Source organism: Anopheles coluzzii, chromosome 2 (genome assembly GCF_943734685.1).
Source record: "Anopheles coluzzii chromosome 2, AcolN3, whole genome shotgun sequence".
NCBI lineage: Eukaryota > Metazoa > Arthropoda > Insecta > Diptera > Culicidae > Anopheles > Anopheles coluzzii.
In genome coordinates, this window is record NC_064670.1 from 21,165,924 (window position 1) to 21,185,808 (window position 19,885).

Sequence of the window (19,885 nt, forward strand, 5' to 3'; positions counted from 1 at the left end):
TGGTAGTTTATTGAACTTTTATTTAATTGCCCCACGATATGATGATCGTTTCTCAAGATTTTTTAGTTTTGTCTCAATTTCTTAGAAAGAAATGATAAATAAATAATTAAATGATTAAAAAAAAAGAGAGAAACGCACAACAAATCGTGAGAGAAATCCAGTTGGAAAACCATCCAAAAACCCTTAAGAAACAATAAAAACGAAATGTATCCACTTTATGATTTTTCTTGAATGAAAATTATGTATCAGACCAATTCTCCAGCCACACGTGCAAGGTGTTATCGCGACTGTTTGCAAGGTGCAGTTTATAGCCAAATAATGACACTACGTGCGGAGCCCAACTTTACGACACACACGCACCGCAGAGCCCAATTGAACGAATCCCTACAATGCCGGTACGGTTTCTGGGTTCGCACGCATCATCCGTCACATTTATGGCAATAAAAATATACATTTATTTGCCGGATATAGGCCACCGCCACGGTTCAAAACATTGGTGTAACCCGCTGTCGCGTATCATTTGATTTGATTTGGTTGTTGATGTTGTGCAAATGGAGAAGGACAGCGAAGGAAGGGCCGTTTTGAAATTATATGGTTTGCGATTACCAACACTCAACTCGATTCAAGGAAAGAGTTAATGGCAGTGTTGAATGAAGCTCTGGAGTGTATGGTGCGATTTGGAGTTCAGAGAATTGCTCAAAATTTTTATCTGCAAATTTGATGCGCACTGCTTTGTGCTTTCTGGGCACGTTCTTGCAATGTTATCTGTACGCTTACTGTTTAGTACCTGGGGAAGCTTTTTCGATTGTTTTACACATTTTGAAACGTGTCTGAGTGTATCCTTCGCTGTCACCACTAACTACGTTGTGGTTTTTTTCAGTTAATCTGTTATATTTTAGCTGCTTCAAACATCCTTCATCGGAAGCTTGCCACTATTCCCTGTTGTCATGGTAATCGCTGCTCCGGTGGAAGCTGTACAACCACCATCTTCGGTTTGTCAACAACCGCTTATAATGTAGGTTCGATCCGGTACCCGGTAATACCCACTGAGTACCGTGTACTGAGGGATGATGCAGACAAAGGATGTTGAAATGTTTGTGTTTTTACCCCGCATCCTGGGCGCGGGACGGGTGAGACCCTCGTTTCGTGTACGCGTCGCCTGATGAACCTGAGTAAAAGCAGATAGAAGAGCTGGCAATCATCGTCCTGAAGACGATGTGCCTCTGTGAGCGAGAACAACAGAGCGAAAGGAGCTTTCGATGAAATGAGCGAAAGAGCGATAAAGCGTCCTCTTCGGCCGTACCTTGTTCGGCGATGTTCATCCAGCGCGAAACCACATCGCTAGTAAACAGTGAGTGGCGCGAAGGCGTTTTACGGGGTGTGTTCTACTGCGTGCGTACAGCATCCGGATACTCCGGGGCAGTGTCAGGGAGCGTGCCTGTTGTCTAGGAAAGGTATTTTATCAGCAGTCCGCCATCTGTTACATCCAGTCGTCGGCCGGAGCCTGTACCGTACGGACAGACTCTACGGGCAAATAAGCGGGCACCACAGCGGGATTCGGGATGAAAGCGAAAGTGGCGATGTGTTTTCCGATGCACGATAGTGTCGCAGAGTGTTTGAAACGCCACTCGTCGCCGAAAGCGTTTGCTTAAAGACGATGTACTAATAGAGCCATAGAGTGTGAGTTCGTGCACCGTCGAGGTTGATGAAGTGTCATACGGTTTGGTGTAGGGGGTGAAGGACCTCAAACACATATCGCCGGAAAGCAGTGTTTTGCAGTTTAAGCAAAAGGAAGTGCACGGACCAAAAGTGCAAAGTGTAGAGAAGTTTAATTCGACATTTTTCGTGATAAAAGCGGCCTGTTTTTTTTTGGTTTTGGATTACACTAGTGAACGATTCAGCAAGCCGGTCTCGTAGTACAGTCGTCAACTCGTACGACTTAACAACATGCCCGTCATGGGTTCAATCCCCAAATAGACCGCGCCGCCATACGTAGGACTGACTATCCTGCTATGGGGGGGGGGGGGGGGAATCAATTAGTCACTGAAAGCCAAGCCCACAAGTGTGGTACAGGCAGGCCTTGACCGACATCGGTTGTTGAGCCAAAAGAAGAAGAAGAAGTGAACGATTAGGGATGAGTGGATGAGTAAACTAATGAGAATGCTGGAATTATACTTCTTTACTAGAAAATGTTTCTTTTAAACCTCTACTACACAGAATACATACATTGTACGAGTGAATTGTAGAACAAGGTTTATTTTCATGCTTTAACATGCGTAAAAAAATTCGATGTTTTTCTGTAGTGACTCTCCAGAACGTCTTTCTTTATAGCCTAAGGCAATATTTTTAGACATTGCTTTTTTCTCGCTCTTCTCGAAGAGTTTGGGAAGTACACCTTAATCCTGAATTTTCCATTGCGAGTTTGTTGTACAAATGCACTCTATTTGGACGAACATTGATGTCTTGAAAGCGATCAGTTATTAATTAACAACTATTGCAGCAGCTGTTGTGTAAGCAAACGGGACAAAGGTGCAAAAGTCTTTAGTCCTTAAATTTACCCGTTGTTGCTCTTGTTATTGTAAGGACTAATCGCATTTTTGGCATCTATTTCGAGCTGTTATGGTATGGACTTTTCCAGTCTATATTCTATCAAGTTACTTAATATTCCATCAAATTTACAGATAAAATTAAATTTATCAGGTAAACCTAAGATCCGTATTATTCATTGTTACGCTACCACTACAGTAATAACAGTAGTTGCAAGCAAGCCGAACCTAACAGCGGTCCGGTAGCACCTCAAGCGCATAAATAGTTAATTGTGTTATCCTTAGAATGAGCAGATTGAGTTGGTTGAGTGCGTAATTTAGCAGTGTTTGCTTACGGCTCAACGTCTCAAGGAAGAGAGTGAACCTGCGATGGATTAACCATTTACGTGCAACAATATTCATCACTGTACGATCACATCCATCACATCACATTGCATCGTCAATAAAAGAGGAAGCAAAAGCTGCTTCCACGTACAGTGCATCTTCCATCTGTTGAATGGAGGCATCACATCACAGTAGCCCGTACCGTGAGTGTAACGAACGAGTTTGGTGGAACTATCGACAATACAGACCGTGAACGTGATGGCGTAGCGTGTAAAGTGTGTCACGAGACAGGAACAGACAGTGTGGCGTAAGGTGGCGGTGTAGTGGTGCACCAGCTAGCTATTTAACCCCCGAACTGTTGTTGTTCGAAACGCAACGAGAATGCTGGTGCAATAATAAAGTGCAGCTTGATTTTCGACTGCTTGCCCATCCGTGCGCCGGAATCCGTTAATTGGACGTCACTAGGATAACAAGCGCAACAGCATCGAGCTACTTTGACTCGGGCCACTGCATGCACCGGGCAGCAGCTACCTTGCAGTACCGTTTATCAGCCCAGCCACAGCAACGACCCTGCCCTCACCCAACCCCGACCGAACCGTCCGAAACATGTTGCAGCAGCGAAGATGAACGACGCTCCTAACGATGTGGCAGCCAGTGCGGTCGACTACGAAGATCTGATGGCACCATGGGCCTACAATGCGTCCGCCGTCACACTGTTCTTTATTGGATTTTTTGGCTTTTTCCTCAACCTGTTCGTGATAGCGCTGATGTGCAAGGATATGCAGGTGAGTGGAAGCAACGGCAGGGGGAGGTTTGGTCCGTTCCGCCATCACGACGCTACACGGTCGAATTAGTGTGGTTATTGAAATTAGTTTCGATGCACAAAATCCGACACTGCTGCTGATGTTGTTAAAATACGTCACACACACACACACACACACACACACACACACACACACACACACACACACACACACACACACACACACACACACACACACACACACACACACACACACACACACACACACACATACATACAGACAAAAAGAAACTACCGCTTTTCCCTTAAGGTGAACTGTCGGAGGAAAGTGCGGACGGTATGGAGGACCATGGTAGGTGAACTCATTTCCTGGCTGAAATGAATTCTGTCAACACTCGTGACAAGCGACGACCCTTTGTCGAGCAGCAAACGGCAACACGATGGAATGATATGCGATCTGCGCCATAGCGCAAACTATCCTTTTCAGTTCATCCAGCTAGTCGAACGCCCCTTGGCATGGAAATCGACACGATAAGATTGCACACGCAATTGATATGACACTGTCTCACTGACTGACTGACTGACTGACTGACTGACTGACTGACTGACTGACTAACTGACTGGCTGACTGTGTATCCTCCCTCGATTCGTTGCTCCATATTCGTGGCCAGCCCTTCTCTATACGTATCCGTTGCGTTTGCTTTACCTCCTTCCCTTCTTTCAGCTATGGACACCGATGAACATCATATTATTCAATTTGGTCTGTTCCGACTTTTCCGTGTCGATCATCGGCAACCCGCTCACGCTCACATCCGCCATCTCGCATCGCTGGATCTTCGGCCGGACGCTGTGCGTGGCGTACGGGTTTTTCATGTCCTTACTGGGTAAGCAGGAGGCAGAGGGTGCCGTGGGCACTTTCTCCCGGCATTTGGTATGGTTTCACCGGCTGCCCGTTTGGCATAATTAATTTTATGGTCGTAGCGTTGTTGGTGTTTTTGTTTGGCTGTTTGTTCGCTTCCTTTTTTTCTCTTCTTTTGCTTTGCTTTGTCCTTCCCCTGGCGCTACCTTAAAGAGTAATTTTATTTTAAACAATCGCTATACATTCATGACGGTTTCAGAAAAAAGTTTTTGTTTTGCTGCCATCTTATTTTTTTGCATTAAAACCCAAAGTGAAAGCTCTGTAGTAGCACCGTTTATCATCGTTACCTTATCATCGGCCGTTGGTTGATTCGCTTTTCATCTTTCCTGTTTGTGCATAGTCTCCGCCAAGTGAAATCCCATTTGGTGTGTTTGTTTATTTTAACCTTTCCCTGGTGGGTTTCCCCTTTGCTCAATTACGTTAGCTACCTTTCAAACCCTGAGGTACACTTTGCTTCCCATCTGATAAGAAAATTGAAGGATACATTACAACAAAAAAGAGCTTCAATCGCTGTTTTTTTTCTGCAACCTAGCCTGCAAAGATTCGGCAAAAATCGTTTCATCTTCATTGGTTTCCACGGGGGTTTTTCATGCAAACGGAAATACTCTGTACCTTTTGCTCTCGAGCTTTGTGTGTGACGATGTCTTGCCTTAAAGATGAACTTTAACCTTTTCCTTTTGTTTTTGTTTGGCCCGGTGCACATAAATAATCAATAATCAAATCAAGCAGCCGGCACGGAACGATGCTGCCGGAAGATCAAAACCAGCGCTCACCAGTCGCTTGATATTTCTTTATTAGTAATTTCAACATCGTTTGAAGTCTTTGAAGCAAAAGAGGCTTGAGATAGTAGCACTGTTTCAATTATCGATCGATACACTTTTGAACGTGCTGGGTAGAATGTGGATAATACCATTTCATACATTCAATGTTTCCGATACCTTCCGTTTGGTAGCGGTTCGTCGATTTTAATTACGAATGTACAATCAACAATTAAGCACCCGGGAAACTTTACCAAACCGCGCGGTACATCTGTTCATGTTTGAGTTGAATCAGCAAAGCCTTTGCAACAACTCTCGAGATTCCGATACACATCGGCGAGCTTTAACGAAGCGTCGAGGTCGAGTCGGAGCGTGAAAACGGCGCTCGGAACGCTTCTTTAATAAGGCGCAACCATGCGAACGAGGCTGAAGCTCTACGGCAACCAACAGCATCCATCCACCCCGTGGCGTGCGCATTGCCGGCTGTGCGGTTCGGTATGAATTTGATATCGAGCTAGCCCAAAAAGGGGCCCATAGGCTACTTATTTGCGGCTTCAGGCTCCGGGAATGGAACAGAAGTTTTGCCAGGAAAAAGTTTTCTCCGTTCTCATCTTCATCCTGTGTTGCGGATGTGCTGACGCAAGGATGAAAATGAATTTGCTTGCAAAAAGACACAACCACCAGCAAACATCCGACAACAGTCGTGCGTTTGTTCGATATAGCAAATTATTCCGATTCTGGTAATGGTGAAATTATGGACAGTGACCCTATCATTCGGTGAAAAGACATTGTGCAATAGTGTGTTTGGGTCGCACACTTGCCCGTTCTGGAGCCACCGGGAGGTTATGTCGGTTAGGATCGGGAAACTAAAGCCATAAATCTATCAATACACCATCCAAAAGGATTCCTTTTAATCGCCTAGCTCTGGAATGGCATGGCATGGTGAATATTTTAAGAACTGCAGGCTTCAAGAGTGTAACGACGTCGTTATTGTGGCAGGGAATGTGCCGCTCACATTGGTATCTATATTTAATTACACAGAATTAGCTCATTAGAAGTGCTTGCCAGGAGAGTGAAGAAGAACAAACTGTTACTTTCTTGTTATCTTTACGTTTCGTTTTGTATCATTTAAGTATTGGTATGCTTCATCGATGATTAAATGAAAATACTATAATACTATGGTGGAAAATTACTGTTGAAAACTTATTGATGTATTGGTCCGTTTTTTTGGGTCCATGGCGAAAAAAGAAGAATTTATTCCGAGTTTTATAATTGATCTTCTTCTTTGGCACAACAACCGTTGTCGGTCAAGGCCTGCCTGTACCCCCACTGGTGAAGTGAGCTTGGCTTTCTTTGACTTATTGTTACCATAGCAGGATAGTCAGTCCTACGTATGGGGGCACGGTTTATTCGGGGCTTGAACCCATGACGGACATGTTGTTAAGTCGTACGAGAAGACGACTGTACCACCAGACCGGCCTTTTATAATTAATAGATACATTTAAAAATCCAAGGTTTAAGATTCTCTAAGTGAATCTCAATAAATCTGTTAGTAGAAGTGGGCGATTGTGGTGATTCTAGGCTGGGTAATATTTTATAATGGTGAGCTAAGCTTGCCCTAACCATCTTTAGGCTTGACTATGTCTAACTGATTATATCAGGATGATTACTTCTGCGTATGATAAGTTGACCCAGCCTAGCCAATGTTTGAGCCATGTGATGTTAAGGGATTTGGTTGTCCGGCTTGCACCAAGGGACCGGCAACAAGTTTATATGCAGGATCCACAAACTACTGCTGATTTGTCCGTCCGTGGTGTATTCTGACAAATCTGCATTTAACAGATCAAAAATACAAGAAGTAATGGAAGGATATCTTCAGAAAACTGATCTCCCAAACTGCAAACTGAGTCATATTCTCACCCATAATTTAGCTGGTATTTTAGCTTAGATGGTAGAATAGTATGTATAGGATAAAGAATAGGATCTACGAATAAAGCAAAAGGTTGAGATATGATACCAGATTATGAAATGCTGTGTTCAAATTACACATTAAATTGAGTGGAAGATGTCACAACCAAATGAAATTGTTTTCCATTTCTGTTGAAACATTGAAGCGAAGTCTTTTATGATTTTTTGTTTGCTCCAGTATCCTTCCCTTACTAGATGTTAGTTACATGAACCTGATTTCAAAGCTTTCCAGGAAACATTACACCTAAAGTAAAAGCAATTCATTAAATTGTTTCCTCTTCTAATTGTTCCATGAAAAAATGGCTCCGACAATGGCCATTCTTTCAGCAAAATGTTTATTTTATCACATTTCTTTCGCTCATAAATGCCACCCCCGGCCAAAGCTGCCAACTCGGAAACAGTATGTAAATCTTCGCTCCTTCATCGTACACTCCTCCATCACCGGTATAATTGGAGCAAAATAATCCGAGAAAACGAAGCGGAGGGAATGGTTCAAAGGACAGTTAATTTATAAACAACAGGCAACCATTAATATTTCACGCAGCAAACAAAAGCTCCGGACCGGATCCGGGAACGGTGTTAATTCTTTCCGCTGGTCCCGCTGTGAAGGACCTACGGAGATGCACAGAACAGCCGGATTTCTCGAGTTTTTGCCTCACTTGGCTTGACTCCCAAGTTTTGCTTATCTGAATTGTTACCGTTTCTGTAAAAAAAAACGCGCCCTCGCTTGTATGAACAACTTCAAAGTCAATTGTTTTGCCACCGTGGTGCGAAAGAATATTGTAATTGCAGTTGACTCGGAACGCTCGGCTATCATGTTAGCGTTAACTGTTGTTGTCTTAAACCTTTTTGTTTTAAATTTGTCGTCAAGTCCTTGCTATTGTTTTTTCTTTTGCCGCCGGTAGCGAATTACCTTCTTCGCGTCTTTCTTTCTGTCACATATCTGGTTTCCGTTCCAGGAATAACCTCCATCACGACGCTTACCGTGCTGTCGTACGAGCGGTACTGCCTCATCAGCCGTCCCTTCTCGTCCCGAAATCTGACGCGCCGAGGAGCCTTCCTGGCGATCTTCTTCATCTGGGGCTACTCGTTTGCCTTAACCTCGCCGCCACTGTTCGGCTGGGGTGCGTACGTTCAGGAGGCAGCTAACATCAGGTGAGTAGGATGGAGTAATTCGCAACTAATACGAAACCTTTCGGGGTAGAGCAGAGTGTTTGTAGAGGTGAGCAGCTGTACGGTGAATGCGAGTAGTGGTTACGAGGCTGTAAGCTGACTTGAAAAGATGTACGTGCGTAATCGGGTGGCGTGCACCGAAAGGGATGCAACTGATTAGCCAGTCCAACAGGGACTTAGGCAGAGCTAACATTCAAACTCGCTGGCATTAATGTGCAGCGTTTCGATGGTGTGTTGTGGGGCAAATCTTGGTGTGACAGTTTTAATTCGTTTACAAGCTTAGAGGTTTAGGTACCTTCGATTCGCTGAATGATTCTACGAACTCGGAATGTAATTATGTTAAAGGAAGGAGGTTGATATCGATCCGCTAAAGCAACCGTTAATGGTTTTGCAATGTTTATAATTTATTCTGCCGGTAAAAGACATTTCCAGCAGTGAAAGAAACATTTGGGAATAGAAATTAAAAAAAAAATTGCCTCTCTGATAGGTTTGAATTTAGCAGCAAAATGGTGCCTGCTGCTTAATGCTGGAATGTGAAGATATTTTTGTTTTGTCTATTAGGAATTAATATTTTTTGCTCGAAAGGAAGCATGAGCACTGAAGAAAGACATTATGTGCAGGAAAATCAAAGACACGAAAACTCATGCTTCAATGTCTGCCCTCATCTTTAACAGACTTTATCCATTATTGCAATAATGGTTGGTAATGGCTTCGCGTTTCCCTCACCGACTTAATCAGTTTTCGTTTGCATCTTAATTGCATTGAAATGGAAACGTGCTTTCCCTTAACGTCAATACCCATATACTATATTAAAAAGGGGAACCTTTGAGCAAACTCGAACTGATGATTGAGTGAAGATGCACCGTACCAACGTAACCGCAGAATAGAATTGTAACAGCAGCTACGTAATTGTAGGATGCTCGTATTGTTGAAGAGCCCGGTACGGTACTTTGGTACTTTGAGCCACATTCACGCTTGGGAAATGGAGATTGGAAAAGGGATTGAGATTGATTGCTGCGTACGTGGAATGCGAGTTGGCTTGTGTTGTATTCCTTTTCTACACTTGGCTCGTTTGCCAACTCCATTCGGTACGGTGCGTTACAGTACGGAAATTAAATATAGGGTCATTTATTTATTGGGTGCAATTAAGCATTTGCAGGTATGTCTTGTAAGCATCAAGATAACTCTTTTGGTTGGAAGCTCACGTAGCTCAAATACTCGTTAAACTATTCATTGTATCTTCATAAAAAATATGCTATCTGTAAACATTTTCTTTTGGCTATGTTTAGCGCCTGAAGGAATGCAATACGTTCATTGCACCACTAACAAATCATTTAAAATGTAAATTAAAAAAAATAAAAATCCGGAGTTGTAAAACATAAACTAATGCTACTAAAAACTGAGTTATATATTGATGATACATTGTGTTTAAAACAAGCAACAGATAAAATACGTGTAGCGGTTTATAATTTCGGACCAGACTGTAATGCGCTCTTAGTATTGCAAAAAAAAAGAAATATACGATAGCACGATGGAGTTGTGCCAGGATTGGTAACATCACTGCACGAGCCTATATTTGGCCTGATGTCGAACAAGGAGATTTTCCAAGAATTCAAATTTCGTTACACCAAAATTGTCGAGCCGTATTCGCTTTTCGTATTGGTAGTTGACGATTTGAAGCTAGAAATAAGAGATACCAGAGTATGATACGTTTTTGACCTTTTCTCTGGTTGGGGCTGCACTCCAGAGTTCATTCCGAGAAATGTGATACAGTTTCAGATGTTTTGGGAAAACTAAATAACTTTAAACACACCAACCACATCATCTCACTATATATAAAATCGAAAATCGCCACAATGACGTGAGAGTAAACATTCAGCAAGAGAGAGAGAAAGCGGTGAGAGCAGAGCTCTCTTAGCAACGCGCGTTGCTGCGAAAGGACTTGCTCAATACCACACTGCCAGTCTGCGGGTAATGAGGGCAATGGTTACTTAGATTTTTTGTTTACACAAACCGATTTGAAAACACATGGTATTGGATATAATGATTTTTTTTTTTAAATTAAAGTTGCAAATTAGCCACCTGATGATAAAGTGTCCCATCTCATACCACTTCCCATTATAAATCAAGATATTCAAGGCAATATTTAAAAAAAAATGTTTGAAAACTGTGCAAAATATCTTATTTGTGAAATGGTTGATATTCCAATTCATTCAATCATTAATAAAGCCAACCATACTCATAATTGGTGCTTAAGCACCTCGAATACTACATACACCGTCGTCATCGGCAGATAAGTGTGGTACAGAATATCCTGTAAAACGGGTTGCTATACCCAGGACGTCGAACAAGGACACTCCCTCAAATCTTTTTCTATTTGGCGTAACGTCCTGTGCGGACATGCCGCCCTGTATAGGCTTTCGAGACTTAATTCATTACCACGTAGCCGGATAGTCAATCCTTGCTACGAGGGGACGGTCCATGGGCTTGAACCCATGACGGGTATGTTATTGAGTCGTTCGAGTCGACGACCACGTACCACGGGACCGCCCAAAATCTACTTCTCCCTCAAATCTACTACTCCGCAATATTGGCTGAGTCAGGACAAGGACAACGCAGGACAATAAGAGGCAGATATAGCCGAGAGACCCTAAGCGACCATGTGCTAAAATGCCTTGATGAAATTCCGAGCAAGAAAGCGGCGGATGTTGATGGCTTGAAAGTTAAAATTGAATTTGTAACGATTTGCTCTCGGGCGGGAAGAGCTACTTATTTCAGGATGTCCTTCCGGAACAAAGCACTAAAGGGAGAGATGGTTCATTGCGCAACATGACTGCAACATACTGCGCGTTAGGTGAGACAACCGTGCGCACTGCATTCAGCCGGATCAGCGTCAACTGCATAATGATCCACAATGAAACTATGCTTACTGTAACGTGCTCAAGAGGGCTGAAAAGATTCTGACTGTATCTATCAAGAGTGATGGCGATATCTACCATGTGATGCTATCACCGTACTATGTTGTTGATTGATGAGAACAACCAAGTTATAATTAAGGACACGTCAAATTTTGATGGCGTTTTTGGAAATGACCCTCATGAAATTAAAGACCAAGCAAATTTATATTTAAATTGTTCTAAGCATCTATTACTTATTACCTAACGTATGAAACATAAGTCGAAAAAAGAGTAGAAATGGAATTCGAACCACGTGCGATATCATATTTTTGTAGTTCAATCTTAACATTTATGGGCACAAAAAACAGAAGGCACCCTAATTTTTTAATCCACTGCACATCAATACGTTATTCAAAGAACACGTTGTTGAGGTTACTACTTAGCTATGCTTTCCAAAAAATCACGCCAATAACCAAAAAATAATAATAAAAAAATTATACATTTGTGTCAACAGAGGCATGGAACGTATCAGTTCGATTGAAAATAAGTAGGAATGCAGCTACTGAACATTCTGTTTTATCAAAATGGCCATAAAACTCGCCAATCATGATTATCATTGTTATTACTTATAAGTGTAAGTAAATAAGATTCATTGGTACTTTACGTGCGTAACAAATAACCTTATTTTTGAACACCAGTTAAAAAAATTACAAAATTGCGTGACTTGGTTTTTTATGGTTAGTTAAGATTTAAGATATACATCAGAATGGCTCAAAAGTAGCCTCATCGATATTTAACGGTTCTGCAATGTACAGTAAGAACTGTAACAACCAGGAAGTTACAAGGTTAAAATAGTTGTAAGAACAAATAAGAACAAATAGGTGTTTGAGTTATGGTTGTTGCCACTGAACGTGTAGAGTTTGAAAATGATTCGAAATTTGAGGACATCCGGTAGATTTTACCGGACCTTAACTAGTTGTTTTAACAATTCCAATACCTAAACAAATCGCTGGTCATTGTTAGCCTTTTTGATTGCCTTTTGTGTGTGTTGGTTTCGAGTTTTACTTTTTTTTTATCTGTTCCATTCCATCTCCCTCAGCTGTTCGGTAAACTGGGAGTCTCAAACGAAAAACGCCACCACGTACATCATTTTCCTGTTCGTGTTTGGACTGGTCGTTCCGCTAATAGTGATCGTGTACAGCTACACGAACATCATCGTCAATATGCGGGAGGTGAGTGTTTTCCAGCCAAACAAATGCAAGCCAACTACTACTACAAGTATGCACTTTTCCCCTTTTTCGCTTTTTGTATGTGTGTGTTTAATTTCCATTGTATTTTCCGGGGGGCGACAGAATTCAGCACGCGTCGGGCGGATCAATCGGGCCGAACAGCGCGTCACCTCGATGGTGGCGGTTATGATCGTCGCGTTCATGGTCGCCTGGACGCCGTACGCGATCTTCGCGCTGATCGAACAGTTCGGCCCGCCGGAGCTGATCGGCCCCGGGTTGGCCGTGCTGCCGGCGCTCGTCGCCAAATCGAGCATCTGCTACAACCCGATCATCTACGTCGGCATGAACACGCAGTTCCGGGCGGCATTTAGCCGCGTGCGGAACAAGGGCCAGCAGGCGGCGGCGGACCAAAACACGACCACGATGCAGCGCGAGCTGACCAAGAGCAGCCGGGACATGGTGGAGTGCAGCTTTGACTTTTGTCGGAAGAAGAGCCGCTTCAAGATTAGTCTGGTGAAGCCGACCGCACCGTTGGCGGTGGTGGACGTATCGAGCACGTCGCACCGGGACAAGGGCACGAGCCGGTCGCCCCTGGATCAAACGGTGCTGAACGAAACGAACGAGGACGTTGGGCGGGAACGGAGTGGTGGTGGTGGTGGTGCTTATGCCGGCACACGCTTCGTACGGCCGGATTTTGAACTGTCTGTGATTAATAGTGGAAAATCGATTCTAATCAAGTCGAAGAATTTTCGGTCCAATTTACTATAAAAGCGCACGTGATAAAGAATGAATAGACGCGGGGAGGGAGAGGAATAAAAATGCGGGGAGCAAGCTCGTATCATTAAGCACGCTAGCGAGTATGTAGTACCATTTCGTTATATAGTTCATGCAAAAAAAAGGTGTCAAAATAGATTACAAAACACGTGTCCTATTGGAGATTTATGTTTCATGTTTTTGGTTTTTTTCGTTTGCTTCAGTTTCCTATCGCTCGGTAAAAGAATGAGCCCACTTTTGCTGAGCGATAGCTATACATTCCTATGTTTACTTCTTACACCACAATTGACACAACCGTACACATATGCACACCCATTTGTAGTGCAATGCAATGGAAACAACGATGAGCTTTTAGAAACGAGACACTTGAGGTAAGCGGATAAGAAACAAAATACCAAGCCCACCAAACCGAAGAGTACGGAACGGAGAAATTAATATCCACATAGAGAGTTAACTTACTAGAAGTAGCTAACTGTAACGTATTGTAATGTAATGTTAAATTTTAACAAATCGTTCACATTTTAGCCAACACAGATTAATGGGAAACAATTAATAGGAACCACTCCGCTGGTTTAAATGGTTTGGAATGAGGAGGCAACTGTTAGCACATTTCGTAAATGTGATTATAGCGAATTGGATGGATTGTGAGCGCTAGTCAGCCGGGATAGCAGTGCATAATGTAAGCAGTATTGTAGCCGTTTTAAGACACAAGAGTGGACTATTTACCGTGCGTCCCAGACGCAGCCAAACCCTGTAAGTAAATAACAATTACCCCCATAGGTAGTGTTTTAGGTGTAAGTGTAAGTTTGTTCAAAATGAAACCAGCGTTGCAATTTATTCAATCGCCAGAATGTTATATTTTTCGAATTGGACAAATAAAAATTAGTCGATAAATCATCAACCGAAACGAATGTGTCACTTATGGTGACGACGCGATCGTTCGAGGATCGACAAGGAGCGTCCGTATTTTAGCTAGCGGCCGCTAGAGGTCTCGGACTGGACGATAAACGTTCGGACTGAACGAAAGGGATCGACCGAGCGTTTGACGGATAGCCGGTGACCGCATGGACTGCGAAATAGGGCTTTCTTTTTGAGCCCGGACCTGCGTGGAAGCGGACGAATTTTTAGTTTTTTCTTCACTCTCTCGGCTACTAAAATTTTGTGCTGTTAAAGGCAAAATAAAATAATCCTGAATTACTTAAAAAAGCCGTTTTTTTGGTAAATTATTTATCTGCAGGCCGGGCGTTGTGCTAACGCGCAACATTCTAAAAATTCAGCTAAAATTCTATTTAAAAACTCAGTCTTATAATTCTTCTAAATTCCTCTCACACGAGCTGTGCAAATTCGGCTCGTTCTCTACTTGCTCTATTATACCACGCGGTAAGCGCTGAGAACAAAGGACTGTTCGGTAAGGTACACGCACATACAAATACACAGCCAACGCATCCGAATCGTGTAGTGCAAAAATGCAAGAGGAAAGTGCAGTGATCGCGGACTTTACGTGTGCGGTGTGCGATAAGGCGGATTCGGTAGATTCGTTATTGCAGTGCGATTTTTGCGATAAATGGTACCATTACGAGTGTGCGCACGTGGATAAAACGGTAGAGACGAGGGCATGGTGGTGTGCGGAGTGCGAAGTGAAGACCAAACTAGCGAGCGGCAAGAAAGACGACTAACGCAAGAATAATAGAGTTTATACAAAAAAACAATATATCTTTATAGAAATTTTAGGTTCAGGGACAACTAAATACACATCATATATACAAACGGTCACATTTCATACATACTTTCATTACGTACCGCAGTCTATATATCCATAACATTTTCCACCTCGTTCCTTCACATTTATTGACATATTTATTCACATATTTATTGAAAAAAAAAAAAGAATTTTTTTACTCAGTTATTTATCTACTTAATATTTTATACATTTCTATTAAAAACAAAAAAAAAATAAAAGGAAAACCTTACCTACAACTCGGGACCTCCATCGTATTTTTGAGGAGAAAGGGCAGGCCACATGCATCCTTCAATTCCACGAGAATTGCAACAAGATGAATAGAAAGCCATATGCCACTAGTCACAACCAGAACACCCTTTCTGCTGGAATTTGCCCTTAAGGTGGCAAATCCCAATTCAGAAACAGAGGGACGTGAAAAAATAAAAATAATAAGCAGAAAAATAAGCAATAACCATACAACCGCATACAAAAGAAACAAACAGAACAACTATTCTCTTACCTCACAAAAATAATAATAATAACAACTCATTCACAAAAAAAAAAACAAAAAAACCAGCACAACCCACAAACACAAACGAAAAAAAAAAAAAAAAAAAGATTTAAATTTAATTTAAGGAAAGACCATGAAAGGGGAACCATAATGGAAAATCGCCTAGAAATAATAAACCGAATCTAGCCCGGTATAACGTAGTCAAAAATACAATATAATACAAAAAAAATAAAAATAATAATAATAATAATGAACGGAGGAAATAACGGAAAAAAGACTAAGTAACTAACGACACAATATAAACCAACCTGGAAAAAAAGGAGACATGGATGACAGTCCACTCCCAAACTCAGATGGTACGCCTCTGATTATACCTCCCAAAAAGAGAGTATAGGAGGATGTAACCCATCAACCTAAACAGAAGAAGAAGAAGAAGAAAGACGACGAGATAGCGCGCTTGAAGAGAGAGATGGAGGCTCTTAAAGCCACGACGGAGAAAGCGTTAGCTTTGATACGGGAGAAGGATGCGGAAGTAGCTCGGCTCAGTAAGAGCAGCGAGGGAACCTCGTTTTCGCCCGGGGAATCGCTTCCTTGCTCAACGGCTAAACGGATTTCGGTCAACGAAGAAGGTGACCTGAGCCAAAGCCAAATAGCAGCCCGTCAAGCAGTGCGCTATGAACTCCCTTCATTCAATGGGAATCCCGAGGAATGGCCGATATTTCTGTCTACCTTTCGAAGATCGTCTCGTACGTTTGGGTTTACCGAAGACGAAAATATCCTTCGATTGCAAGGAGCGTTACGGGGAAAAGCACTACGAACGGTGCAAGGCCGTCTCCGGCACGCTGACAATCTGGAGGAAATATTGAGCGCGCTTGAAAAATCATACGGGCGACCGGATGTGTTAGTGAATACGTTGCTCGAACAAATTCGCGAATCACCGCCGATTAAGTCTGAGCGGCTCGATAGTTTTATCGAATACGGCGATTTAGTTGCTGAAATATGTTCAACTATAAAGGCAAGCGGAACTTCTGACAGATTGTACGATGCAGCGCTGCTTCAAGAGCTGGTGGACCGTATGCCGGCATATCTGCGCTGGAGCTGGGGCATGCATAGTCAGGAGCTAAAAAGTGTGACGATGAGCGAGTTCGGTGCCTGGATTCAGAAGGCGACGGATGGAGCAATGGCGGTAACTCCTCCGCAGCTGAAGAAGAAGACGACAACGCGACAAGTGCATGCGCAACACGTGGAGACGCATCAGCCCCAGCCCAATAGGCATCGAGAGTGCGCGTTGTGTAACAGTGATACGTGCGGTACGATCGCGGAGTGTCGGGTGTTTAACCGGTTAAGCGTTGCTGATAGGTGGGACAAGGTGCGCACCTTGAAGTTGTGCAAACGATGTTTGGGCAAGCACTACGGCCCGTGCTCGAAGCGTGACGACTGTGGTGTCCAAGGATGCGTCGCTAAGCATCACCGGAAGTTGCATCGTGTCACCAGCGAGGAACGCGTGGAGATAAATCATCATGGAACGCGCTCCGATGGTACATTGCTGCGTTACGTGCCGGTAAAGCTGCACGGTGAGAATGGTCCAATTTACACGCATGCGCTGTTAGACGAGGGGTCGACGGTGACGTTGATGGAGCAGGAGCTCGCCAGGCAACTTGGGGTTAGCGGCGTTCTTGACCCGTTGTGTTTGCAGTACAGTGCGGGAGAGCGACGCGATGAACGTGATTCGGAAAGGGTAGCGGTGCAAGTCTCCAGTGCTGAAGAAAATGCATCCGCATTTTCGATGGCCGACGTGCGTACAGTCAGCCGGTTATCGCTCCCTATCCAATCGGTCGATGTGAACGAGTTGAAGCGGAAATATAAGCATTTGGAGGCGATTCCAGCTGCCTCGTATGAGGCTGTTTCTCCTCGTTTACTAATCGGTATCGACCATTACAGATTGACCAGACCTTTGAAAACTATAGAAGGACAGCCAGGACAACCTACAGCTACGAAGACGCGTTTGGGATGGCTCATTTTTGGCAAATGCACGGATAACGCTAACGACACATCCATTGTGCAGCCGGAGTCTAGCTACCACGTATGCGATTGCCAAGGAGAGACCTCACGGGCAGATCGTATGATGGCAGCGTACTTCGAAGTGGAAGGTTATGGTCCTGCGAAGGAGCCTTTGTTGTCGAAGGAGGATCAACGTGCGATGTCGATTCTGCAAAACAACACAAAACACGTCGACGGGCGGTACACCACGGGCTTACTCTGGCGGAGCGACAACGTTTTCATGCCAGAAAACCGTCAAATGGCTCTATCTAGGATGGAGTGTCTGGAGCGTAAGATGAGCCGAGATACGAGCCTTGCGGAGAAAATTAACGCGATACTAGAGGACTACTTGAAAAAGGGCTATGCCAGACCGATAAGAGAGGATGAGCTGAAAACCTTCTACCCTAGGAAATGGTATCTTCCAGTGTTTCCAGTGACAAATCCTAACAAGCCTAATAAAGTTAGGTTAGTATGGGATGCGGCAGCTGAAGTTAGAGGTATCTCGCTGAACAAGAAGCTGCTGACTGGCCCTGACCTGTTGACGCCGCTGCAAGCCGTGCTATTCCGTTTCCGTGAATATCGAGTCGCGGTGGCAGCTGACATCCGGGAAATGTACCACCAGGTACGCATTTGCGATGATGACGTCCACAGTCAACGGTTCCTATGGAGATGGGGAAACACAAATGCAGAGCCGCAGGAGTTTGTCATGCTGAGGATGACCTTCGGTGCAGCATGTTCTCCAAGTACGGCGCAATTCGTAAAGAACGAGAATGCAGAGAAATATCGTTCCCTGTACCCGCGTGCAGTTCGCTGTATCCATGAAGAACATTACGTGGATGACATGCTTACAAGTGTGGAAACGGAACCAGAAGCGATTGAGCTGGCGTATCAGGTGAGCGTAATACACAATAATGCTGGATTTTCTCTCCACAATTGGCTCTCAAATAGCATCAAAGTCGTGACAGCGGTAAAAGGCACTGAGTCAACCCTCAAGGAAATGGATTTCGAACCGTGTCTAAAGCCAGAGAAGGTGCTGGGAATGTGGTGGGACACCACAACAGATAGTTTCGGCTTTAAACTATCCCGCGTAAGACACCTGGAGCTGGCACGCAAGGACAAACCACCTTCCAAGAGGCAGATGCTGCGGACTTTGATGTCGATCTACGACCCGTTAGGTTTGATCGCAGGCGTGCTTTTTTATTTGAAAGTACTTCTTCAGGAAGTCTGGCGCCTACACCTTGGCTGGGATGACGAAGTTCCGGAAGAGATCCAGCATAAATGGGACGCCTGGATGGAACGACTGCCAGAATTGGAAAGTTTCATCATACCACGTTGCTACCGACAGCTGGCGTCGCTCACCGAATCATCTCTACAGCTACACGTGTTCGTTGATGCGGGTGCAGATGGTTACGCAGCGGTCGCGTACTTCCGTTTTGAGTGCCATGGACGTATCGAGGTGTCGTTAGTTGGATCCAAAGCTAGAGTGGCGCCTCTAAAGTATCTTTCCGTGCCCCGCTTAGAGCTGCAGGCTGCTGTGATGGGTTGCAGAATAGCCTCGTCTATAACTAGTGCTCATCGAGAAACTATTCGTGGAAGCTACTTCTGGACAGACTCGACTGATGTTATAGACTGGATAAACGCAGACCACCGTAAGTACTCGATTTTCGTCGCACATAGGGTTGCTGAGGTGCTGGACACGACGAACGTCGACGATTGGCGATGGCTTCCAACTAAACTTAATGTGGCGGACGAAGCGACCAAATGGACCAACCTGCAGCATCATCTCGCCTCCGAACGATGGTTTAGTGGGCCCGAGTTCCTGCAACTACCCGAAGCAGAATGGAACATACCTCGTCGAGTACCATCGGAAACGTCCGAGGAGGTGCGGAAAAAGGATAGGCTGAAGCTGGTCGGCATCCACATAGCGCGTCCGATTTTCATCGACTACGAGAGATTTTCCCGATGGACGCGGCTGGTCAGGACGATGGCTTACGTGTGTCGGTATGTAAACATTATTACCAAAACTAAATCTCCATCGACAGGTCCGCTTAACCGCGACGAAATCCAGCGAGCTGAAACGGTAATTCTGCGAGACGTTCAGAGGAACGCTTTTACCGATGAATATGCCATACTCTGGAAGGCGAGGGAAAACTCAACAACACCGTCGTGGAAAAGTCCGATTCCCAGAAGTAGTTTGTTGTTCAAACGAAGCCCCTATATGGACGAAGACGGCTTGCTGAGATTGAGCGGAAGGATCGATCGT

General features: G+C 44.0%; 2 protein-coding genes across 2 annotated transcripts; both read left to right on the forward strand.

Moving 5' to 3' along the window:
- The first annotated feature begins 945 nt into the window (after window positions 1-945).
- Window positions 946-13,461, forward strand: LOC120952530 (vertebrate ancient opsin-like). The gene is made up of 6 exons (XM_040371912.2): window positions 946-1,680; window positions 2,755-3,655; window positions 4,358-4,517; window positions 8,238-8,433; window positions 12,448-12,580; window positions 12,701-13,461. Exons 2-6 carry the CDS (start codon window positions 3,494-3,496, stop codon window positions 13,343-13,345), a joined length of 1,296 nt encoding a protein of 431 aa, XP_040227846.2. The 5' UTR covers window positions 946-1,680; window positions 2,755-3,493; the 3' UTR covers window positions 13,346-13,461.
- A 2,590-nt stretch (window positions 13,462-16,051) lies between these two features.
- LOC125906746 (uncharacterized) lies at window positions 16,052-19,674 on the forward strand. The gene is made up of 2 exons (XM_049607085.1): window positions 16,052-19,623; window positions 19,665-19,674. Exons 1-2 carry the CDS (start codon window positions 16,052-16,054, stop codon window positions 19,672-19,674), a joined length of 3,582 nt encoding a protein of 1,193 aa, XP_049463042.1.
- The last annotated feature ends 211 nt before the right edge of the window (window positions 19,675-19,885 follow it).